Source organism: Felis catus, chromosome D3, assembly GCF_018350175.1.
Source record: "Felis catus isolate Fca126 chromosome D3, F.catus_Fca126_mat1.0, whole genome shotgun sequence".
Lineage (NCBI taxonomy): Eukaryota > Metazoa > Chordata > Mammalia > Carnivora > Felidae > Felis > Felis catus.
In genome coordinates this window covers 32,423,856-32,450,047 of record NC_058379.1, presented here as the reverse complement: position 1 = coordinate 32,450,047, position 26,192 = coordinate 32,423,856, and the positions used below count along the sequence as shown (strand labels likewise).

At 40.2% G+C, this 26,192-nt stretch overlaps 2 protein-coding genes across 15 annotated transcripts in view; one reads left to right on the top strand and one right to left on the bottom strand.

Annotated features, from left to right (window-relative positions):
- The window catches only part of PRELID3A (PRELI domain containing 3A), a 39,232-nt gene extending 23,151 nt beyond the window's left edge, over nt 1-16,081 (top strand). Inside the window, exons 6-7 of one of the 4 annotated variants that reach the window (XM_011287939.4) lie at nt 6,662-6,778; nt 15,955-16,081. In XM_011287939.4, coding sequence (XP_011286241.1) covers nt 6,662-6,745 — 84 coding nt within the window. In that variant the 3' untranslated portion in view covers nt 6,746-6,778; nt 15,955-16,081. Of the gene's footprint in view, nt 1-6,661; nt 6,933-7,298; nt 9,719-15,954 lie in introns of those variants that run through there. The other 3 variants (XM_045041872.1, XM_019814970.3, XM_011287938.4) reach the window with 3 other exon arrangements.
- The window catches only part of SPIRE1 (spire type actin nucleation factor 1), a 201,446-nt gene continuing 191,272 nt past the window's right edge, over nt 16,019-26,192 (bottom strand). For 9 of the 11 annotated variants that reach the window (XM_045041858.1, XM_023241727.2, XM_023241728.2 and 6 more), the window contains 5 exons: nt 22,435-22,572; nt 21,770-21,840; nt 21,205-21,232; nt 20,973-21,109; nt 16,019-19,428 (listed from right to left, as the gene is read on the bottom strand). In XM_045041858.1, the coding sequence (XP_044897793.1) occupies nt 19,170-19,428; nt 20,973-21,109; nt 21,205-21,232; nt 21,770-21,840; nt 22,435-22,572 (633 nt within the window). In that variant the 3' untranslated portion in view covers nt 16,019-19,169. Of the gene's footprint in view, nt 19,429-20,972; nt 21,110-21,204; nt 21,386-21,769; nt 21,841-22,434; nt 22,573-26,192 lie in introns of those variants that run through there. The other 2 variants (XM_045041860.1, XM_045041861.1) reach the window with 2 other exon arrangements.

Sequence of the window (26,192 nt, the reverse complement as noted above, 5' to 3'; positions counted from 1 at the left end):
CAATACTTACATTGGATAAAATAGACTTTAAGAGAAAGACTGTAATGACAAAGAAGAACATTACATAATGATAAAGGGAACAATCCAACAAGAGGATATAACAATTGTAAATATACATCCAACATAGGAGCACCTAAATACATAAGGCAACTATTAACAGACATAGAGGAAGAAATTGACAGTTATATAGTCATAGTAAGGGACTTTGACACCCCACTTACATCAATGGATATATCACCTAGAGAGAAGAAAATCAACTAGGAAAGAGTGGCTTTGAATGACACATTAGATAAGATGGAGGTAACAGATGTATTCAGAACATTCCATCTGAAAACAGTAGAATACACATTCTTTTCAAGTATACATGGAATATTCTCCAGAATAGATGACCTGTTAGGCCACAAAATGAATCTCAATAAATTTAAAAATTCAATAAATTAAAAAATATCATGCATCTTTTCCAGCCATAATGGTATGAAACTAGAAATCAATCACAAAAAATTTGAAAGAACACAAATACATGAAGAATAAATAACATTCTACTAAACAATGAATGGGTCAACCAAGAAATCAAAGAGAAAATTAAAAAAATACATGGAGACCAATGAAAATGAAAACATGAAGACAAAAAAATGAAAACAATGAAGATTTTGTGGTCCAAAATCTTAGGGACGCAGCAAAGCTGTTCTAAGAAGGAATTGTATAGCGATACAGGTCTACCTCAAGAAACAAGAAAAAGCTCAAATAAACAACCTAACCTTACAGCTAAAGGAGTGAGAAAAAGAACAAAGACCAAATTCAGTAGAAGGAAGGAAATAATAAAGATTAAAGCAGAAATAAATGAAGCAGAGACTAAAAATACAATAGAACAGATCAATGAAACCAGGAGTTGGTTCTTTGGAAAGATAAGTAAAATTGACAAACCTTTAGCCAGACTTATCAAGAAAAAATAAATAAAATCATGAATGAAGGAAAAAAACAAAGCAAAACAAAACCAAAAATAATCTGCCAACAGAGAAAAGACCAGGGCCAGATGGTTTTACTGGTGAATTCTACCAAACATTAAAGAATTAATGCAAATCCTTTGCAAACCCTTCCAAAAAGAGGAGAGAATACTTTCTAACTCATTCTGTGAGACCCAATATTACTTTGATACCAAAGTTAGGTAAAGACCCCCAGAGAATAAATCTAGACTAATATCCTTTATAAATATTGATGCAAAAATCTTCAACAAAAATTTATATTATAAATATTGATGCAAAAATCAAGCTGGATCTAACAGCATATTAAAAGGATACACACCATGACGAACTGGGATGTATCTCAGAAGCAGGAGGGTGGTTCAAATACAAAAATCAATGTTATATTGATTAATATTAACAATATTAATCTCATTAATTTTGTTAATCTCATTAATCTCTATTAATCTCATTAATAGAACAAATGGAAAAAGCCCCACATGATTATCTCAGTTGATGCAGAAAAAGCATTTGAAAAAACACCCCTTCATGATGAAAACACTATTCTGGGAATAGAAATAATAATTCTAGAAATAGTTTAGGTATAGGAATAGAAAAGAACTTCCTCTCCATGATAAAGGGCATTTATGAAAAACCCACAGCCAACATCCTATTCAATGATGAAAGACTGCAATCTCCCCCTAAGATCAAGAACACGACAAAGATGTCCACTGTTGTCACTGATGTTGAACATTGTACTAGAAGTTCTAGCCAGAGCAGTTAGATAAGAAAAAGAAGTATTAGGCATCCAAACTAGAAAGGAAGAAATAAAACTATCCATAGTCATAGATGGCAGATCCTATATGTAGAAAACCTTAAGCCACCAGAAAGCTAATAAAGGGTATTTAGCTAAATTAGAAGGTACAAGATCAACACATAAAAATCAATTGTGTTTCTTTACAATAGCAATGAGCAACCTCATAAGAAAATTAAGGAAACTATGGAATTTACAGTGGCATCCAAAAGAATAAAATACATGGAAATAAAACAAGGTGAAGGACTGTACACTGAAAATTACAAAACATTGCAGAAAGAAATGAAAAAAAAAACCCATAAATTAATGGAAAGACATCCCTTGTTCGTGGATGGGAAGACTAATAATTGTTAAGATGGTAGTACTACCCAAAACATTCTGAAAAATCAAGACAGTTCTTATATAAAGATTTCCATAGCGTTTTTTTTTCAGAAATGGAAAAGCCCATCCTCAGATTCATACGGAATTGCGAGGGATCCTGCATAGCCAAAACAATATTGAAATAGAACAAATTTGGAGGACTCACACTTCCCAATTTCAAAACTTCTTTTTTTGTTTGTTTGTTTATTTTTGAGAGTGTGCATGCACAAGAGAGAGAAAAAGAGAGAGAGAGAGAGAGAGAGCATGAGCAGGGAAGGGGCATAGGGAGACAGAGACACAGAATCTGAAGCAGGCTCCAGGCACTGAGCTGTTAGCACAGAGCCTGACATGGGGCTTGAGCCCATGAACTGCGAGATCATGACCAGAGCTTAAGTCAGACGCTTAACTGACTGAGCTACCCAGGTGCCCCACCAATTTCAAAACTTTTTACAAAGCTACAGTAATGAAAGCAATTTGGGACCAGCATAAAGATATACAAATAGGTCGGTGGAATTAAATTGAGAGTCTAGAAGTAAACCCATGTATCTATGGCCAATTGATATTCAACAAGGGTGCCAAAACAATTCAATGAGGAAAGAATAGTGTCTTCAACAAATGGTTCTGGGATAACTGGATATCTACATATAAGAGAATGAAGTTGGACCATTACTTCACACCATATCCGAAGACTAACTCAAAATGGATCAAAAACCTACAAATAAGAATAAAAACTATGGTGCCTGGGTGGCTCAGTAGGTTAAACATCCTATTCTTGATTTTGGCTCAGGTCATGATCTCATGGTTCATGAGATGGAGTCCTGTGTCCAGCTCTGTGCTGACAGCACTGAGCCTGCTTGGGATTTTCTCTCTCTGCCACCCCCCCCCCCCCGCCAAATAAATAAACGAACTTAAAAAAAAAAAAGAACAAAAACTATACAACTCTTAGAAGAAAACATAAGGGTATATATTCATGATCTTGGATTTGGCAATGGATTCTTAGATATGACTACAAAAGCATGAACAACAAAAGAAAAAGTAGATAAATTTGACTTCATCAAAATTAAAGTTTTGTGCATCAAAAGACACTATCAAGAAAGTGGAAAGACAAGCTACATAATGGAAGAAAAAATTGCAAATCACATATCCAAAAAGGATCTGTTATCCAGAATGTATAAAAAACTCTTTACAACTCAACAACAAAAAGACAACTCAATTTAAAAATGGGCAAAAAGGGGCGCCTGGGTGGCGCAGTCGGTTAAGCGTCCGACTTCAGCCAGGTCACGATCTCACGGTCCGTGAGTTCGAGCCCCGCGTCGGGCTCTGGGCTGATGGCTCAGAGCCTGGAGCCTGTTTCCGATTCTGTGTCTCCCTCTCTCTCTGCCTCTCCCCCGTTCATGCTGTGTCTCTCTCTGTCCCAAAAATAAATAAACGTTGAAAAAAAAATTTTTTTTTAAAATGGGCAAATAATATGAATAGACATTTCTCCTAAGAAGATATACAAATGGCCAATGAGCACAAGAAAAAATGTTCAACATCATTATTCATTAGGGAAATGAAAATCAAACCCACAGAAACCACTCACAACCACTAGGATGGCTGTAATAAACTAAATGGAAAATAAGCATTAGCAAAGATGTGGAGAAATTGGAAGCTTTGTTCATAGTGTTGCAAATGTAAAATGGTACAGCCACTCCACCCCTAGTTGTATACCCCAAAGTACTGAAAACAAGTACACGAATATTTATACATGAATGTTCACAGTAGCGCTACTCACAATAGTCAAAAAGTAGAAACTCAAATGTCCTTCAACTGATAAATGGTTACATAAAAGGTGGTCCATACATATGCTGGAATATTATTCAGCTATAAAAAGGAATGAAGTACTGATCCACAGTACAATACAGATGAATCTCTAGAACATTATGCTAAATAAAAGAAGTCAAATGCAAAAGGCCACATACTATATGATTCCATTTGTATGCAATATCTATCATGGATAATCCATACAGACTGAAAGTAGATTGGTTGTTGCCAAGGGGAGAGGGGAGGTATAAATGGGGAAGAATCTGCTTTATGCATTTGAGATTTCCTTTTGGGGTGATGAAAATGCTGTGGAACTAGACAGAGGTGGTGGTTGCACAACAGTGTGAATGTACTAAATACCACTGAATTGTATACTTGAAAATGGTTAACTTATGTGAATTTCATTTCAGTAAAAAAGAGGAAAATAAATAGCTGTAAACACATACCTACAAGTACACATGCATACATAAAGCTTTTGTATGTCAGCAAGACATCAAAAACAAAGAAACAAACAATTCATTGTGTTGGGAACTTGGTGGTCCCTTTGGTTCTGGTAATGATTTCTTTGACGATTTCCCCACCATTCTCTCTTCTTTTCTGGAAGTCCTCTTGGTCCTATTGGATTGATCTCATAATTTTGTTCTGTTTTCTCTCATCTTTGTTCTACCTTTTGGGAGGTTTCCTGGACTTTATCTTCCAAGAATTTCATGAGTTTTTATTTTGGCAAATTGTAGTTTTAATTTCTCTTTCCTTTTTCTTATGGGATCCTGTTCTTGCTTCATAGATGTAGTGTCCTCCCTCCTCTCTCTGCAGGTAAACACTAAGTGAAGCTTTCTTCTGCATCTGGGTGTCTCCTCTGTGCCCCTTTGCATGGGAGGCTTCCTCGGGTGTCTTTCATGCTGACGTACCTGACACAAGCTGAGGTGGGGGTGAGGAGTGAGGCTTGCTGGCTGTTGGGCTCACTGCAGGTCATCGAGGGTGTCCTGTGGCCTTTTCCACCGCCCCCCCCCCCTTTCCCTTCTCTCTGAAGTGGTTCAGTTTCTCCCAACAAGACTCCTCAACCTTTATTTTTTGGGGTGGAACCCAGGGGTCTAAGAGTCAGGCTGTTAAATGGTTTTCAGCCTGTCCCTTGCTGTCCCCTGTGTGTCCCCTCTCTCTGGACAACCCTTGGGCTCTGAATGGCTTGTGTTGGACCCCCTCTACCGCATCACAGCCCATGCCTCTGCCTTCCAACTTCTTATGGGCAGTGAGGGTGCTGACTCCGTGGGTTCTGAAGTTTTGTTTCAATTTTATTCCTGATAGTTTAATGGACATTTCAGCAGAGAAAGGGCCAAAGGTTTTTTTTCCCCACCATCTTGAAATCAGAGTTTTGCTCGCTTTTATAAAAAGTATTCCCTCAAAAAACACATAAAAGCAATCCATGTTTATAGTTAAAACACACACACACACACACACACACACACACACACACACGAGTCTCTGTTGAAGAGTGAAAGCCTCCCCTTTAGAGGAAGAGTTCCTGGGCTCTGCCAGTTAACTCCTGATTTTTACAAAGGTTTCCAGAAATGTTTTAAGCAAATGCCAAGGATATATGGGTTTGTTTTCCTTTTCTTTTATTAAACACAGATGGAACCATACTGTGTATACTGTTTTGTGCCTTTTTTCTATTTTTAAGCAACACTGTCTTAAAAAGTTCCCTCTTGAAGTTTAGCTGTATAGCACTGACGTCTTAATTCCTCAAGGATTTGCAGGTTCCTTGCAGATAAACCCTGGATTTGCAAAGGCAGTGGGTGCAGGGCAGAACATCTGTCACTCTGCTGCAAAACTGCACTCTGTCCCATGTATCAGCCTAGACACTGAACCCTTTCTCTAGTGACAGCCTCTTGTTCCACTTGTAAGTAACTCTGTTCCACCTAGTGTAGCTGTATAACCTTGTAGAGGTAATGGTGTAAAAACTGTCATGTATAGAGTCCTTTTAAAAGGGAACATGGAAATTTGTGAGTTGGGAAACCACATTTGGAAGCAGGGATGAGTATCAGAAAATGTAGATTATCTTGATTCCTCTACAATGTGCAGGGATGCCCAGCGTAGTTTCAGAGGAAGATGGCATTTTTAGGGCAAGTGCATGTAAACAGTTACCCAGCCACTTCAAATTTTTGGTGGATTGAAGTGTGATAAAAATAAGCATATTCATGTGTTGGTTTTTTTTATTCTCCTAGGCTTTCTATTATAAATAAAAAAATTTTAAGAGAATCATTAAGAAAGTGGTAGTGATTATTTTCAAAATTTGTTTAGTATAAAATAGTTTGGTTTTGTAACTTTCGTTTTGGTCTGGGAATGGATTCAATATTGATCTGTGCAATGCTTTCTATTTGGAATTCATTATAAGCACAAAAACAAATTCTGTATGATAAAATATCATGGAAGCTGGGTGGCAAAGCCAGGTGAAATTAAACCTTGATTTTTAGTTTGAGAACATGTTCTCAACTTTAATTACAGAGTATTGCATCACAATGAATACCTGTGATCACTGCTGTTGCACTGATGTTCAGTAGGTACCCCCAGCACCTGGAGGGGCCTCATTTCCTGAGATGCCCTCTGGCAGAAGTATGAGAAGATAAGCGTGATGGGACCTGAACAGCCACCATCTTCATCTCACCAGTTTAGAGGTGGGCACATCCCTGGGCGGGGGGGGTAGGGTTCCTCAGTGCTGTTCTCTCGGCAGGGTCGCGAGGCCTTGGAGTGGGTGATTGGCCGACTTAACACGGAGCTGGAGGGCCTGGCAGCCCCCGCCTGCGCCAGAGCGTGAAGCACCAGCGGAGCCCAGGACCCGGAGACGCAGGTGCAGCAGCAGGTGGCAGACGTTCACCCCCACCCCCCAACTCCCCGCTCCGCCCCCGGCAGTGGGGCGGCGAATTCGCTCCACACTTGGTCTGTTGGAGCGAGCATGTGTGATCAGTGCATGGCTACTCTGGAAAGAGAGTGAATTTGCCAGATCTTGGTCTACGGCTTACGTTTACCTTCTTTCTTTATTTTTTTAAGTAGGCTCCATGCCTCCTCCCCCCCCCCGCCCCCCCCCCGCCGAGGGTGGGACTTGAACTCCCGCGCGCTGAGATCAAGGGTTGCATGTTCTACTGACTGAGCCAGCCAGATGCCCCTAGCTTACCTTTACTTTTATCTTTATTATTATTATTTGATGGAAAGTTTTGTTTACTAAACACGTTAGATTTCTGATATCCCTTCCCCAGAAGCCAAGGTATCAGAGTGTAAAAGGGAATGGCTTTCTCCCATCATTTTCAAATAGAAGTTTCTCTGGGTTTTTGTCCTGAGTCGGTTGTAATTACAGACCATGGATATTCCAGGTCTGGCTGTGGCTCTCGGATCCAGCGTCAGTGCTCCAGGCGGTGGAACACCGTCCTTTCAACGCACGCTGTGTGTGGGGCCTCCGTGCCTGCCCCTGCTCAAGTTTGGGGCCATTCCACAAATGTGATAACTGTTCTGCACGCACACTTAATTTACTGACTGATCTTGAAGATCAGTCTGTCTTGAAGACAGACCCTAGATTTAATTTAGGAGATGGGTTTTTAATTATATGTATACAGCGAATAACAAAGCATCCCCATTTCATTTTAGTTTCTGAACAAGAAATAGGGTACTTTTTTCGTTTTAACCAAACCAATCAGTTTAGTTTTTTTTTAGAAGAGAAATGAGTTATCAGGAGAAACTATTTTGGTAATGTCCTATTACTTGCCTAATGCTTTATTTTATTGCCCAAAGCAAGAAATAAATCCAGAATCCTGCCGCCTTTCCTTAGTTTGCAGTGTTACCTCCCTGTTAGTGTGGCCTTTTGAGTTTGGTAGGAATAAAAGTTGAATACACCAGTTACTGTGTCAACTCTTCACCTAAACTAGAAGGCACTACAGCTAAACAAGAAGCTTCCTGTTGGAAGCTGGGCTTCCCAGAGCTCTGTGAGCGCTCTAGGCGATCCTGTGGTCTGTGTATTGGTACCTGTCTTCTGGTTAGGTAGCTACTTCCATACAAGCTTTCTAGAAGCAGAGCCAGGAGCTCTCTGGAAATAGGTTTCCCTTTTTGTAGGAAAATTGGTGGTACTCAATATTCTTTGAAGACTGTTCCACCTATGTGGCATTAGAACCAACTATTAAAACTGTATCTGATTTGCACCAGTGGCTTTTTGGCTTCTAAAGAGTAGATGACTATTTGCCTCCAGCATTTTTGTCCTCACATTAAGGGTTAGGCATGCTTTGATATAGGAGTTAATTGCTGGGTGTCTCTGTTAGGAGCTTCATTTCCCTCACCCCCTGAATAGTCTTCCCTAGCAGATCTCTCCTTATGGTTGAGCCTTAGTGAATGCCCAATATATTCAGAACAGGTGTTCATAGGTTCTGTTACAACTTCAGTATCCAAAGAGGAAGTAGGGTTATTTATTTGGGTGACTTTGGTGGCTGAGGAGATTACCCTTTGTGAGCCAGCTGTTGGATTATAGGTATGTAGGAGTAAATCTGGGCAGCGTGTGACTGCTTCATACCGCTTCAGTTTCCTCCTCATAAAACGCAGACACTGAACCCAGCTCCAGGATCGAACCAGGGAGCAGACGTGAAGCGCCTCAGTGCAGCCTCGTGGCACCTTGGTCCACGGTGCTGGTACCACTGGCGCTGGCCCGCCATTGGGCCAAAGAGTCCCCTCGGGGGGCGCCACTGGGCAAGGCTAGAATTGGGAACACTGGGCTTCGCTGATGGAACACTTTTTGAAGCGAGGGCATATTTTAACTTTTATCTTCACTCGTAAAGAAGTAACTGTCCATGAGACAATTGGTAAGACATTAATGAGTACAACTAAGGACTGATTTAGATTTCTGTCCTTCACTGCTCATCATGTTCTAGGCTTCTCTTCACCTATTATAGGACAGTCTGCTTAGGTCAGCGAAGGCAGACTATAGTCTATGAGCTAAGCATGGTTTTTGCATTTTTAAAGAGTTGCAAATAAAACCCCCCCACGTAGAAGAGTATGCAGCAGAGACCACATGAAGCCCACCAGACCTAAGACTTACTATCTGGCCCTTAAAGCCAACCCCTTTCTTAGAGATTCCACTGCATCTCTTAATCAACATAAATCAAACTAAATTTGTTCCCTTTCACCAAACTTTCTACTCCCTCATTTCTAAGTAGTGCTGCTTCCATTTGCCAAGTACAAAACCTGAGTTATTTAAGACTTATTTCTCTGGCTCTTTCTGTAGCCATATGCAAACCAAACATTCCTTTAAAAGGTCTCAGATCAATTCTGTGTCTTCTCATTTCCCTGTCTTATCATGCGGTGTGGCCAGCTTCCAAGACAGCCCCCAAGGAGGCTGCCTCCTAGTGGCCATGTCTATGGGTGGTCTCTTCCCACACTGAGTAGTGTGTGACCAGTGGGATACTGCAGAATACTCCACGATGCTCTGTGACTTCCCAGGCCAGGTCATAAGAGACGCTGTGACTTGTACCTTGCTTGTTCATGCATCACCTGCTCTGGGGCAAGCCAGCTGCCATGTCATGAGATGCTGGAGGAGCCCAACAGGGAGGTCCATGTGGTTAGGAGCTGTGAGAGGGAACCATCTTGGAAGCAGATCTTCTAGCCCCAGGGAAGCCTTGAGCTAACTACAGGCCTAGCTGATGTCTTGACTGCAACCTCTGAGATGCCCGGCCAGAATCACCCAGCTAAAGCTGCTCCGGATTTTCTGACCACGGAAACTTGTGAGATAATAAATGTTTTCTGTTTCAAGCTACAGTGTCTTGGGGTTAATTTGTTATGTAGCAACAGGAAGCTAATCTTCACTTTATAATAAATTTGTACAATCACTTTCTAACTCATCCCCCTTTCCTTCAGTTTCACTTCTTGTCAGATTCCAAAATAATCTCATCATAATTTTCCTTCACTTAAAGAGCTACAGAGGTGTCTCATTCCTTTTTGGAAAAAGTCCAACCCAAGGCCTAGGCATTGGCCCAGATGACTCTGATGCAGGTGGGCATCAGGTTGCCCTGTGGGCAATATTAGATCCTCTCTCCCCCCTGAACCCACTTTAAAATCAGCTTCCAGGACTCCTGGGTGTTTGTCAGTTGGTTAAGCGTCTGACTTTAGCTCAGGTCACGATCTCACAATCTGTGAGTTTGAGCCCCGCGTCGGGCTCTGGGCTGATGGCTCAGAGCCTGGAGCCTGCTTCAGATTCTGTGTCTCCCTCTCTCTCTGCCCCCTCCTCCACTCACCCTTTGTGTCTCTCAAAAATAAACATAAAAAAATTTTAAGATAAAATCAGCTTCCATGAATGTGTCCTTGACTAATACCAGCTTACAGCTTACTATATATTCCTAGACATTTATGCTGCCTTGGATCACTTCTTTAAACTGTTCACATATTTGACCAGTTTACAGTTCCTCAGGAGCCAAGATCAGATGTTCTGCTTTGCACACACAGTTCCGGCATTCATAAGTGCTTTGGTGATGTGAGGACTGAAGTTAGAATCCTAGCAGCTAATAAGAAATGCTGGAAGGGGCGCCTGGGTGGCGCAGTCGGTTGAGCGTCCGACTTCAGCCAGGTCACGATCTCGCGGTCTGTGAGTTTGAGCCCTGTGTCGGGCTCTGGGCTGATGGCTCAGAGCCTGGAGCCTGTTTCCAATTCTGTGTCTCCCTCTCTCTCTGCCCCTCCCCCGTTCATGCTCTGTCTCTCTCTGTCCCAAAAATAAATAAATATTGAAAAAAAAATGCTGGAAATGTAGCAGGGCTATAAGCACAGCTTAGGAGTTAGACCTCAGGCTGGATGCTGGGCTAGTGGTTTGACCTCAGGCATATGACAACCTTGTTATTCCTGTTTCTCATCTGTTAGAGAAGGTATTTATGGTACCTACTTCACAGTTGAGTATTCAGGGAGATAATGTGGCTGAGGGTGTTTAGCACAGTATCTGATATAGGGTATGTGCTGAATAACTGGTAGCTACTGAAAATCAGCAAAATGTTTTTTAAATTATGTGTTAATAGTAACATAGCACAGAATATCTAATATCATAATGCTTATCTTCATAGCTTTCCTTATTCTCTTTTATTGACCAAACTGTTTTAATACGAGAAATTTGAAATACAGTTGACCCTTGAACAATGCAGGAGTTAGAGTCACTAACGCCCCCCAGTCAAAAATCCCCATATAACTTTTGACTCCCCCCAAACTTAACTACTAATCGTCTACTATTGATCAACAATTAACACATATTAAATATATATATATATATATATATATATATATTCTATACTGTATTCTCACAATATAGTAAGCTAAAGAAAATATTAAAATCAAGAGAAAATACACTTACAGTACTTTACTGTATTTATGAAGAAGAAAAAAAAAATCCACGTTAAGAGGCCCCACACAGTTCAAACCCATATTGTTCAAGGGGCAACTATAGTTTAATATTTTTAAAATTTCAGTCCAGTTGGCACATACACTTTTATCAAAATGTAATGATTACTAGTAAGAGTTAACTCCCATAATGTAAAAGAGGCAAGTGGTAAAAAAGTTAATGAGTACAAACTCAGTATGATAAATATACCCCTTGCATTTAAGTAGTAGCTTCAATTATAGGGTCTCTAGGGTCTCTATACATCTGTACATCCACCTGTTAGTGGGAAAAAGCTGGGTCAGGGAGGCAGGGCTGTGCATGGTGGCTCCACCCAGGAGCTCTAGAAGAGAGCCCAGAGAGGAATGTGTAGTGAGTGCCATGTAGGAGTCAGGTAGAAAACCCAGATTGGCAAGTAGGGTTTCTGGAGCTCCAAGTCAACCATGTCAGTGGTGTGAGCTACCGCCTCAAGCTTCTCTATTCTAATTAGTTACTTTAGGGCTGCAGTGATTTGTTGACTTTGAGGAAAGACAAAGGGGCTGTACGTGGCAGTTGTCTGTTAAAGAGCACAGATTAGAACTGCATCGATTGTTCTGAAGACATGTTGATGGTTCCACCTTTGTATTTCTTTTTCTCATTTCCATACTGAACCTGCTAATTCGTTAGTTAATCCACTCCGCAAATATTTATTCAGCATCTGTTACATGCCAGGCATTTTTCCAGAAACTGGGGGATATGGCAGTGAAGAAATCTGACAGAGATCCTTGTCTTCATGGAACAGTTTAGTAGGGTGTTAGGTGCTAAGTGCAATGGAGAAAAAATGCAGAAGAGAGGAGGGAGAAGTAGGAACTGTAGCAGGGAGACAGGAAAATTAAGAGGCTATTTAAGGCAGCCACTTGGGAGAGCAGGCACATTCTGTAGAGCCACACAAGACAGAACCAAGGAGTAAACAATGGGACTAAATTACATGGCTGAACTTCCCAACTATTAGAGCTGTTCAAAGATAGAACTTTACAGAAATAAGTGTCTCCCTGATCCTGAACATGTTTAAACAGAGCCAAGAGCTTGCCATTGGCTGGAGTGAGTGAGGATCGAATGCCTTCTTGGATCACTTTGAGCTCTGAAAGTCGCTAGTAGAGTTCAAATTTGGTGGAGAAGAGAGCCAGGCAGGGATGGGGTCTACAGCACTGAGAGGGCCAAAGAGACAAGGTTCTTGGCTGGGGATCCCATTACTACACTGGGAAGTATATATATTGGGGGGACTCCCTGTAGTTGTGGTAACTGGCTCTTTTGACCAAGCTGGATAACAAGAGTTGTCTGTTTGTTTACTGCCTCTTAAAGCAATGAAGATAGTCTGTTATATGTAGTTAGTTGCCCATAGCTGCCTGGTTCTCTTTACATCTCTGACAGGAAAACACACCACATTGTGGGAACAAAGACTTGCCAGGTCTGACAAGGTCTTCCTGTTGCATAGGGTTGGGAGATGAACCTTCAGTAACCAGATGCTGTTAGATGTAAAACGCTGTTTTTGTGTGTGTGTGTTTTAAATATATATCAACTTGTCTTTCCGAAATCTTTCTTCTACATTTTGGGAGATCTACTGAGGAATTTTTTTAGATTGAGTTACAACTGACACACACAAGGACTCAGATTCTTTATAGTAATTGGTAAAGTTGATTTTTTTTGTCTTTGCCTCCCCAAGTTTCAAATAAATGCAGCAGCATACTTTGTGCTTTTTCTTGCATTTGTGTATTATACATCATCAGGTTTGTCATAAACACAGAAATATTGCTTGGAAAGTATCATCATTCCAGCCTTCACTTTAGTGAAAGGGCTGGCTTGGATGCACAAAGGCTTTTCTCAATTTCTTGTTACGGTTGGCTCAGGCCCTCCGCTGTTTACTGGTTGGTACCTATGTGGTACTGGTTGTTTGATCCAGTGTGTTGAATGCCTCTCCTGGATAAAACTGACCTTAGAGATCACCTCATCCAACACCCTTGCTTTAAATTGTAAGAAAATAAAATCCAGAAATGTTAAGGAACTTTCGCCATGTCAATGGCTGTTCTGCTGTCAGGCCGGAGCACAGTGAAGTTAGAGCCATTTCAAATACTTGAAACCAGGTACCGCTGAAAGAACCTGCTTTGCTGACTACGGACTAGTTTTTTTCCATTATCGGGACGAAAGCTCATCCTGAAAAATCCTTTTCCCTAGCAAATCCCATTTTGGAACAGAGTAAGGTCCTGTTCTTACTGAGAAGGAAGTGTGTCTACCATTGGCTACACCTGGAGGAATATTTTAGGCTGTCCTGGGAGTCACATGGAAGCAGGATGCCTGCTGTGTTATGCCCACAGTGCCAGTCCAAATTTATATTCTGTGAATCTGACTTCTGAAATGACCTTGATACTGTGCTAGGAAGACTCGAGGCTTTTTCTCTCATCATGTTCCCTTTCCTTGGTGGGTAAGCTGGAATCTTCTTAGGCTTCCTTCTCTCTTTGGGATGTCTAAGATAAAAATTTCTTCCTTTTAAAAGTAGAAGTTATTCTGGGTTTTGTTTACGCCGTTGGCTCTACACAGCAGTGGCTACGTTGTTCAGATATACCTGTGCAGAGCCTTGCTGTTCCTTCCATTTCTCCCACATGCTTCCCTGCAGCTTTTACACCATGTTTGCTCAGGAACTTGATATTCAGTGTGGCTCTACAGAAATTCTCAATTCATCTTTGGCATTTCCACTAGTCTGAATACTGCTGCTCCTGGGAGGAACTGGGATGTGATGTCCTCTGCTGTGTCACCCTAGGGGAAGGGACTGACAGACAATTCCTGCAGCCACAAGGGAACGCCAAAGCAAAGAATATATGGGAGGGCAAACTTGAAGTGAGCAAGCTTGCTCAAGGTGGTCCCTCCTTGCCAGCCACACCCAAGGTGAGGGAGTTCCCCGCCTTATTTCAGTCCACAGACAATGAGATTCCTTAGTGCAGCTTGTGAGAATGCTCCCAGTGCAGGACCCATGGGGCCAGGGCCTCTGGGCAGCAAAAGAAATCTGAGCACGGAGTTGTGTCGAACATGGCATAAGTTTAAACATCCAGAGGATCTTTAAAAGGAACTTTTGATGCCCCACTTTTCAAGAGCCATGTCTTGTCAGTTCTGAAGCTCTTTTATTTACATTGCTTCAATAATGCTGAAGTGGCTTGGGTTTTGCTGCCAGCATCAAAATCCAACAGTAGAAAGAGAATTGCAGATTTTTTTTTGCCACAGTTAACATCTATTCTACATACGTAAATTATACATTGGGGTGCCTGGGTGGCTCAACTAAGCGCCTGACTCTTGATTTCTGCTCAGGTCATGATCTAACAGTTGTGAGACTGAGTCCCGAGTTGGGCTCTGGGATGACAGCACAGAGCCTGCCTGGGATTCTCTCTCTCCCTCCCTCTCTCTGTGCCCCTCCCCCATGTGCACACACATGTGTGCGCTCTCAAAATAAATAAACTTAAAAAAAATTAAATACATAAATTATACATCATAGACATTTTAGTGGAATGAGCCAGAGTAATAGTGCAAATCCAGTCTGCCATGCCATGCATCTGAACATTTAATTAGTGTAGGCAGAGTTTTATATTAAGTAGGTTCTTACCTCCTGAACTTTTTGGGTGGACAAAAGGAAGTTTCTAGACATGGGCCTTTGGCTAACATGGGGGAAGAAGGAGCATACCCTATATGAACATTATAATGAATCTGTGTGTGTGTGTGTGTGTGTGTGTGTGTGTGTGTGTGTGTACCTGCACATTCTGCAGAGGGACAAGAACTAGAGTCTTTAAACACATCATATGTGCAATCAAGCCCTTTCTTAAAAATAGTTCTCATTACAAAATGCTAGACTATGATGCTTTACAACTATCTTCCTTCACTGGAGCTGAGAAGGGAAAAGACAGATACAGTTATTAAGGGTTACACAAAGCTTTCCTCTTTGTGGTATCCAAGTTTTCTGTATCTCTGGGGTCCAGGAGGTACAACACTAGGAATCTGACTTGGACTGAGAAAGTTTGTGAACACTGGAGAGAGAGCTGGACCCACAAAAGTGTTTTGTTACACATACCTCACAGAGAAGCTTCAGTGGAAGATCCTAAAATATGCCTGACAAATAAAAGGATAGTGTGTGTAAATGAGTATCAAACTCAATATCAGGTAATATTTGAGATATGTAAATATCTTAAATGATGCTCTCTCTTTAGTCAATAAAAATATAACTTCCCTAAGTTCATTGTGGGTTTAAACTTCCTAATTTTCTCCTCAAGCAATTTACATACTACAACAGGAAATTTTCTTATCACAGGACATTTTAGGAATGTATCCCTTGGGGAATTCTATTTGGAAAAAATAACAGAAGAGCTTTATCTTTCTATACATAATTTGTCTCCATGTATGTGACTTCTATGACAAAACGTTATACACTATTTACAGAATTTTAATTTCTTGTACTGTTGAGGGTTAAAAAGAAGTCACAGCTTCTTGGTTCCACAGCAGAGTTACGGCAGTGGCTCAATTTTTAAAAAAAATTTTTCTAGTGTGGTCCTTGTCAGATTGTATGTCTCAAACCGATCATAACTTGTGGATGATACAGGTGTCTTCCCTTTCTAACCTAGGTGACTTCTGACAGCTAGTTACCGAAAGACATCACCATTTTACAACAGGAACTCAACACAGAAGTTATGATGGAAAGCCATTTTATTTTTCCCTAAACTTATTTAAAATAAAAGACTTGAATGGAAAATGTTTAGTACCAATATGTCACCCTGAATGCCAGCAATACCTTGACTTTTATACACACAGGAAGCCAGGTCAAAGTCCAGTCAGTGTACAGTTTTGCATGAACAAAATTTTCTGCCATTTTGCTTTAGCAAATAGCAACATAATTTAAAACGCTCATGTCTCCTCTGTGGCACCTAAAATCCAGTCCTATATTTATTAATACAGTTAGAAAAATAAAAGCCTTAAAAAATTCACGGTATGAGTTCACGGTGCTAATCACACAGTCTCCTCAAAAGTAAGATCATTTTTAAAACTCCTACATAACAACCTTCTGGTTTAATTTGAAAGGCTTAAGACTTGAAATCTAGTAAGACTGTTAAGTCAATGTACATATCAATTATTTGACTTAATTTTTACTTGCCCTGGGAGAGTTAATTCCCATTGTCCACTGAATGAATGCCTTTCAAATATTAATAAATATATTACACTATTTACAAGCATTCTTAACCACTCTGACATGGGTAGAAAGTTAGGCCGTGGGGAAGGAACCACCTCCCAGCAGGGCAAGCTCGTGAGGTCTGGGACAAAAGGACGGTGCTGGAGGATGCACCAAGGGCTGCTTCAGTGTGCGTGCGAGCTCTCAGACACACCAGGCTCCTTTTGAGACCAGCTAGCCAATAATTTGTTGTTGCTGGATCAGGTATAAATGCCCAGTGGCCGGAAACCAGGAAAAAAAAGGAACACTGTGATGGTATGTTATTTTAGTAGTTAAGAAGAGGGAGGCAGTCCTAATGTCAGACTAGGCTAAGGATGGTGCAACCATGCTCCACAAGCTGTTGGTGAAATCACCCTCGGCAGATTACCTAACTTAGTCGAGGTGATGGGTACATGTCATGGGTAAGGAAAGGGTAAATGTAAGAAATTGTTTTGGCAACAAAAAGTGATGTTAATTCAACGTCTGCAAGTTTAACTGTGCCACATGCCCTCTTCTTACACTACTTTCTGCAAACTGTCTCAAGTAGACATACCATCCATTTGACAAACCTCGTTAATGCTGCTGAAGGACTTACATTCTAACGCTCTGGTAAGAGTGATCATGCCTAAATCAGCCCATACAGTATCATAAACCTGAAGAGGTGAAGCCAAAGATTGAGAGAGGCTAGATATCTGCCTTGTGAATGTGAACGAAATTCTCATTTGGGGGGCTTAGTTTCTTATGTTTTAGTAACAGCAGTAAACTAGTCATTATTTTAAAAAGCACACTATCTTGGGTCATGTCTATATATGTATACACATACCGTTCCTTTTCCTGGTAGTCATTTAGAGGTCCAAGCCTGGGGCCCTCAAAGGGCATGGCTTCCACCAAACCTTCTGGGGTACAGAGTCCAAATAGTCCCTTGGAAAATGTTATAAATTAGATTTGCCCAATATAATGTTTAAATCTCTTACACAAGAGTCTTTAAAATAATTTAAACACTTGCAAACTCAATAAGGGTTCTCTGGTGGCCCACTTTCACATGCAAACACAGACGAACTGTTAACATGCATTATTTTAGTCAATTGGTAAAGTTTATTTCGTTAAGTAATTTTAAGCCATTTACTAAATTGTAAATTTCAATCCATTAAAAACTACTGCCAGAGCAGTTCTGAGGTATTACTGTTAATCTAATATAGAAATGTTACTCTACTCTGCTGTGGTATGAAATGTGACTGCCATGCCTCTTATGTAATGGTGCTGTTGCAGTGCTGACTACAGGCGTGTCCTATAGCTTTCAGGAAATTATTGCGTATGTGCATTCACTGATTTTCCAAACATCAATGGCAATTTGGTCATTTCTAAGCATACTAAAATAATAAAGTACAGCTCCTGGAATGGGACAAACAAGCGGAGAAATTTCAGGTATATAATGCCATCCTCCAACCTACTTCATCAAAAACCCACCCTACTCACTCCAGTCATTTACAAGGAAAACTTGTGCAAAAAGCATCCAAAAAGCCTACTGGTGGGTTAATTTTCTTGTAATTTTAAAAGAACTAGACAATGTTTTTTCCCTTAAAATTCATTTATAAAAATAAATTAATTTCAGTTTGAGACCTTAGATACCAAATTGTGGCTTAATTTAGTCATGATGGCTAAGACTATAAAGTTATGAAAAATGTAGCTGAAAACGGAAGAGCTCCAGCTCAGTCCCCGTGGCGCGGCAATAGCTGGCACCCTGTGCGGTCACAACCCTCCCCATAGTTACCCAAAACACACTCAACTTCTTGACAGACTTTTGGCGTTCCTTTCTCCTGAAACTCCCACAAAACTTTAATTCTTAGACCTCTGTTGCAAAACTACAAGTAACCATAATACATTCAAGAAAGGGAATGAAAACCTGTCACCCACTCAGGAGACACTGATCCATTGCACTGGGGCAAACACAGCAGCTTGGAGGAAAACGGTCACCCACTTGGGTGTACGGCTTATCCAGATGTTTTGTACTAGAATGCAGGCGTGAAGTCCCTCGGAGTCTTTATCTCAGAGCAACAATAATTTAAAGTCAGTTTGACAGTATGAACAAACCCTTCCAGGTTTTGTGCCATGAGATGATGAGCAGCCTGGCCCCGACTCCAGGTACCTGGTGTGTGGCGGGGCCTGGTCACTATGTACATTAGATAGGAACACTGTCAGGTGGAAATGCCAATATGACTTACTGCTTAGGACTGTGCTGACATCGATGCCTTTGTGAGGCTGATTTCCCATGTGAGAAGCTTTTTGCCTTAGTCAGGAAATTATCTGAGGGAACAGTAAGGAACTGAACTAAGGAAAAAGTTTCTGGCCTCCAAATCCACACACACACACACACACACACACACACACACACACACAAGCAAGTTTCAAACTATTGTTATCTCTCAGTGCAAAGGAGCAATCGGCTGACCTGTCACATACCATCAATCGATATGAACACAGCATTCAGTCTGTGGAACAACGTGATGCAGCAAAAACCTGATCTAATGCGAATTCAAGCCTATTAACTAAGACCGCGGCAAGGAGACAGTGCAGCTCAGTGTTTCTCCCGCGCTAGTGCCGACTCTGAACACAAAGCAACCGAAAGGCACAGGCTCAGATTTCATTGATAGTCCTCTCTGAAGGGCAGTATTCCGAGGGGCCCGGTGAGGACATATAGAAAGACTGTGTTTTCCTTTTTAATCGTGCTCTTTTGTTGGCCAACACCAGGCTGCGCCGGCTCGAACTGATGATTTCCGAAATGAACTTTTTGCAGTCTACGCACACCTCCATAGTACTCCAGTCCTCCATCAACTCTTTGGGAAACTGTAGTTCTTCATCTGATTTGTCCACAGACTTAGATTTTGAGGAGAACCTGGAACAAAACAAAATGTTCTGAATCCAGTATCATTACTCACAGTTCTCTTGCAATACTGAGCAACTAGGTGCAAAAAAGGTAAATTTGCTGCCAAAACATTTTACCGAATGGGTGAGTCACCTCATGTCCTTCCAAAGGAAGAATTTCTAATTGGGGATAAAATTCAAAATATTTTTTTAAAAAAGAAACCAGGAAACATGCTTTATTAAGAAATAATAATACTGAAAACTCTTAGTGTCCCTTCTAGAATTTTTGGAAAAAAAAGACATTCAGAATATTCACCTGATTAACATACATGACGTCTAGTGGACTTTAACAATGAAAATGAAACAAAGTACATGTTGCTAACATCCTCTGGGTGATTCAGAAGGAACTTCAAGTTCTTTCTCCAGTGGCCCTGTGTCAGGGTTAACATTAGTTAACTGTAGATGGTGGGGCAGATTACAGTAAGCTGAGGTAAATATGTCTTACCCTGAAAAGTTATCTAGGGACCAGCTTTCTCAACATTTTTGTGTTTCTCAAATACACCTTCCCCTCCCTAATAATTCTCTAATTCTCTACATTTGGATGACTAATTATTTGGATTCCAGAGAGCTGGAGTTTACCAGACTTCATCACAGTAATTGTTCTGGGCAATTTTTTGAAATAACTAGGAATCATCTACTCGTTTACTACTTTAGTTAAACCAAACAGGAACCTAGGTGTGGAATATGTACAGAAAGGAACAACAACGTGTCCCGTCGCCTTGAGCTCACAGGTGATGATCCACAGTTGGAGGCCGCCACAGAGCAGCAGTGTCTCAGGGCAGAGTGGGCAGCACAGGGGCAGTAGTGCCGGGCACAAGTTACCTGCTGGGCTCACAGCTTCCTTGCCTTGCCACCCACATCTGTGGTGTGCAGGAGTGGGGCTGCCCAGCGCTCAGCACCAGTGCCCCTCCCTGACAGGGGGCAGCCGGTACATAAAACCCCAACCTTTTTGGCCTGTGAGTATGTGAGTACGTGAGCCGAGCTGGCCTGATCTCCATCCTTTCTCAAGGACCAACACTAACCTTACCCTGCATTAAACGCAAAGGGACTGATATTCAGGTTTTTTTTTAATTGCCATAAAGCTCTTGGCATAAAGCTTTATTTCTGCCTTATTTACAATAGGAAGATAAACCAAAGTTCTTGCAGACCATTGGAAACCAAGACCTAAACAGATTTGCTTTCAAAACTAAGGAGGAAAGAAAGACAACTTCAGGTGCAGGTTTTCAACTGCACTGAAAACAAGGTCAGTTTTAAAGATGACTTTTAGAGAACACACAAAAGTAATTACCTCTAAAATAGAAAAAAAATGATGACATTCAAGTATGCTTCAAGTAGCTAGCTATTATCCCTTGACAAGTTACCTTTGGGAAATTTTGAAGATTTGTGCGCAAGTCAAGACTATATTAAAACCAACCACCCAACCTAAAGCACCCTGAGCCCAAACCCTACTTTGTCACTGGTTCTCAAAAGGAACATTCTTCCTTTACAGAGTAAAGTCTCAGGTGTCTTACTCACCTGGCAATGCTCCGGAGTGGCCGATGGTGGCCAGTGGGGGTTTTTTCTGGCCTCATGCAACTTTCCCCTCTTTGCAAGGTAGAAGGTCCCAATGAAAAGATGGGAAGAGTGGAGTATGGTTTAGAGGGCAGCCGCATCTATTATCCCAAATGAAACCAGAGTGAGCAGTACTGTTAAAGAGGTGGACTCCTTAAAATTAACACAAGTTATAATTTTGCCAAGCTTAGCTTACCTTTTTGCAACACTGTGAACACACGGGCCTGTACACAAAATCAGAAGTGTTACTCAGCATTGACGTGATGAGACCGGAGAGTGAGAGAAGTCAATGGCTGTGCGGTTGTGAATTTCTATAACAAACTGCAAAAACTCTCTTGTTCTTCCACCAGAATGTAACGGACTGATACAACCGTGGACTGCCAAGGAGACAATCTGTGAAACTGAACTCTTACACTGTTTCCTGGAAAAGGATCAACTCTCATCTGTCTGGGATTTTCTTACTTGTCTATCTAGGGAAGGATCACATGACAATCACATCTACTTTTTGTGTTTAAACAAGACATATGATTATTAGGATCACCTTAGTTATGTAAAAGAAGTACATGCGGAGAAACATTTTCCAGCTATAACGCTAAGTAACTGTTTGCTCTACTCTTTGAAGAAATCAATATGACTAACCCACAAGCACAATACGATGTGATAACGAATTGGGGTAATTTCTAATGCTGTTCCTGTGTGGAAAAATGACTAAACAGTGAACGTAAGTAGTAATTATTTACATCAATTACAAAAAACCTTACCTCTTACAGAACTGACAGGTATAAGACCAGGTGAAGAAGGAAAATCTCCTGGTTCGGCAACAAAAGCAGAGCTAAAAATACAAATTTAAAGGGAGAGAAGAGCATTGCCAACAGTTAATTTCCTAATTTACATGTCTAAATATACTTTTACATATTAGGGACCTTTAGCAGACAGAAGGAAAAAGAGAATTCAGAAACCCTGTTTTCAAGTTTGGCTCTGTAAGAATTATAATTTGGCTATTTACTTATAATTCCACTTTTAAAAGGTAATAAAAGGCTATAGCTCTCAGAGGCTCATCATCATGGAATCAATCTGAAGAAGGTTCTGAAACAGTCTCTTCCATTTTTCAGATGTATTTTCTTTATAAATCCTTTAAAAGTATAACAACTAAATGCAGACATGATTTTATGAAGGCATGCCACTATTTATTATGGTTGTTTTAAGTCTTCCAAAGTTTTTGATTTCTCAGAGAGAAACAAAAATACTCTCTTTTGTAAGCAAAGCAGAATAGGAACTGTGTAGTACAGGGTAAGCCTCTTACCTCCTGAAATCCCCTAAAAGTCCTGTACCATCTGGCTGCCAGCAGACCACTCCCTCAGGAGATCAGGCCTGGGACTCACCATTCCTCTAACCCTACTTATCAACCAACTTTAAACAGCTCTACCTTTCCTTTTTTCAGGGCGGTGTAGACATCTTTATACTGTTGGTATTTTTCCAGCTCTGCCTTCACCAGGACCTGACGAATATGCATCACTTCCTCCACAGTAAGAGCTAGGCATTCCACTGGATAGCAGAATTCCTCCTGAAATTCAAAATTCCACATGAATAAGAAACTCCCACCCCCCTTTTCTGGCACTGCACAGTTTCCCTTCAGATCAGACACCTGGTTAGTAGCTCCAGAGAAGAAAAGAGGTTTCCCAATGAACACTGGAACAGAGCTGGCTCACTCTGGGGACCACATAATTTCTAATTACACTAAGACAACAGATGGCAGAAAACTTCTGGGGACCATGTCAAACATTATAACCTATAGAAATTTACAGGAAAGGAAAGTTCCTCACATTTGAGTACATATTTTGCCTCAAGTTTCTATTTCATTAAGCAGAGCTATGTATCTGTGTAATGAAATCTTGAAAGAACATTTTCTTGTTCTAAAACAAATTGACATCTGTTTTCTCCTACAATTCTGCGAAGACATTGCTTCCTGTTATTTGTATACTATATGCTAATACTTAAATAACAAATCTACAACATTGGTACTATTTAGAAAACTGGTTTGTGGTACCCAGAATAGCCAAAAGGAGGTGGTTAGTAATTTATACTGAGAAGCATTATTTAGTGGTAAGTTACATCAGCACATTGAGAAAAATCCTAATGGTATGAGCAGAACTGAAACATGTAACTACTGGTGCAGTTTCCAGCCAAAAAGCAACCTCTACAGGCTGCACCACGGTTCTCTAGATTTCTGTTATTACTTTTAAACAACTGCTGAATGTACAATCAGCACTGGAAAGATGTGGAGAAAATCTTAAGAATTTCACAATAAATATTTATGCCGGCTGTCTTATGGTAATGGCTTCCCTAAAAACAGCTGAGGAAGATGTTGATGTAACTGATCCCACTGAATAAAGAGCCTCACCCCCATCTGCTCCCCATCCGGCCCTGTGTTTGATTGGTGGATCTAATAGAAAGACAGAACGGTCTTGTGCATTCTCACCCTGCCAGGCTTCACAGGGGCCATTGTGGTGTAGGGACACTGAGACTTAATGTTCTCAGTGCAAACACATTATAATTCACTCCCACACACACACAATAGCATTGCTCACAGGCATTCTGGAATCAAACAAGCCAAATGAGAAAGCACATGACTATGAATGCAGTCAGTTTATGGAGTTTTAACATTCAGTTCTGTCTTTCAATCAGAAAAAACAAAAACAAATCTAGGTTGCAAACTTGATAAACATTAGCATTTACTAAAAAAAAAAAGTAGTTTGAAGAACTGCTTCTTACTAACAATCAATACAAAATCATGTCTGGTCAGGCTAACTTTAAATTTGCTTAAAAATGTTTTGGAAAAAAATCCTGCAATTGAATTTTTAAGAGGAATGTTTAAGAGGATACTAAGCTGTATCCAGAGGGTGGGAAGGTAGTCTATTCAGGAAGACTGTATCATTTGCTAGTCTAAAATATTTTTTAAAAAATCACCATCACATAATTTTCTCTTTCGATGGGAAAAGTTTTCAAACATAACAGGATTAAATTGGTGTCCAATATCCACTCAGTTTTCTTCCACCCTGAGAAAACAGCTTAGTGTCAAGTAGGAACAATGCACTGCCTGTGTGAAGGTTAGGCCACTACAATTCTGCAGGAGATAGGTATTGTCGGCTGCACATGTCTGAATGATGGCTTTTCTCAGCTTTTAACATATTTCATAAGAAGTTTCCTATGGTCTTTTTTATTCATTTGCTGAGTATGATTTTTGTGCATTTTCTGATAGTTAACCATGTGACAAAACTGCTGAGGTGGAACAAAATAATGTATGAATCTAGTAACTAATCAGAGAATCAATACCTGAGATTTGCTGCTATGGGAAGATGGCAAATAGTGCCAATTTAATTAACTTAACAACTGGGATGCCTGGGACGGTAAACATTTCCGGTAGATGGGAATCCTTTTTATTTGCAGGGAGATCCTAACACACATAATAGACCTGACAGGCTCTACTTCCCTCTTCTCAGTCTTAAATCACAAAAGGGCTTAGTCAAGCATACTTTCAACTTACTGCTTTGAACCATATGCAAATCCAGTACTTCGTAAGACATAATAAGAAACTGTATTTTGTGGGTGTTCTTATTCTTTCTCTAACTTTCAGGCAGATTACTGTTTAGTAAAATAATTTCCATCAGGTCAAATGCTAATGTTTTAATTCTGGTGCTTTCCCAAGGACAACAAAACTTTAATGCAACATGAAAGAAAATAATAAAGTTACTAGAATAGTTTTCATTATTTTTTTTCAATTGGCAAAAAAATTAAACATCCCCAATGCCAAATTAAGCCTTAGCCTTAACAGATCTTGCGGAGATATTAAAGCTCCAAAATGTGAGGAGCATTTGGGGCTTTAACAGTGAGTGAGAGCCCTCGGTCATTCCTCCACATGCCCAGAGCTCATTGTCACAGCCAGACATGGGACTCTAAAATCCTCTTGCTTCTCTGTGCCTCAATCTCACTCCTAAATTTAGGAAAGGGAAGCTAAATCTGAAAGAGTTTTAATAAAGATTACAATATGCTATAGGGGGAGATGAGCCTTTAGAACTTACTTTTGATGTATGTCACTAAAATTGCTGAGTTTGTGTTGAATATTCTGATTACATTTACCATCCAGAAGGGTCAGAGTTAGGGAGCACAGAAATTAGATAACATAATGTATACTCTGGTTACTGAGCCACAGAAAGAATGGGAATAGTTATATTTTATATAGTATTCTTAATTAGCAAAAACTTTGTAAGTAGCAGATATTTGAAAATTATCCAAAATGACCATTGCTGTTTTGAGTTTTTAATAAATCAAAGGCAGATTTAAATTAAAATAGCACCTATTAAGTTTAATTATTCTTCTCTTTTTTCAGGTTCAATTTTAAAAGTCAAAGTGAACTGTTTGCCTACAGTTATATGTAGACATAGTATACAGATATCTCTGTCTGGGGAGTATTGATAATAAAAATAAAAATGTCAAACAAAAATAATATAAAAACAGGGAGGGGGACAAAACAGAAGAGACTCATAAATATGGAGAACAAACTGAGGGTTATAGGAGAGGTTGTGGGAAGGGGGATGGGCTAAATGGGTAAGGGGCATTAAGGATCTACTCCTGAAATCATTGTTGCACTATATGCTAACTAATTTGGATGGAAATTTAAAAAAAAACAAAAAATAAAACAAGTTAAAAAAATGTATAAAAATGTCAGCAGATCTCCAGTAATAGCAGCAGTAAGAGTGACAGGAATTAAAATGCCATCCCTGCACCTGACCATGTACTGCCCAAAGGGCCAAGATCTAAAATGGAAAAAGAATAGAGATCTAGCCTCTATTTCATGACAAATAAGAAGAGAAAGGAATTTGTTGTATTTCATTTACATTCAGAGTCTCTTTTCCAAACCAAGATGAGTAATAAAGAATAACAAAGAAACCAGCTGCTGGTTCATTTGTTAAGGATATGTTTAGTAAATAAAGGACCTCACAGAGCCAGGACCCTATATGAAGCAGAACAGACCAGGCAGCTGTGAAAACTAGTCAGCAGCACATGCTACTCTGGGGGCAGGGGAAGCTTGGCATAGTTTGAGGGCTTTTTATTTCACTGGAGTTTGGAAAGTATTGGATTTTCTTTAAAAAATAATTCTGTATGAAAATCTAAAAAATAATAAAA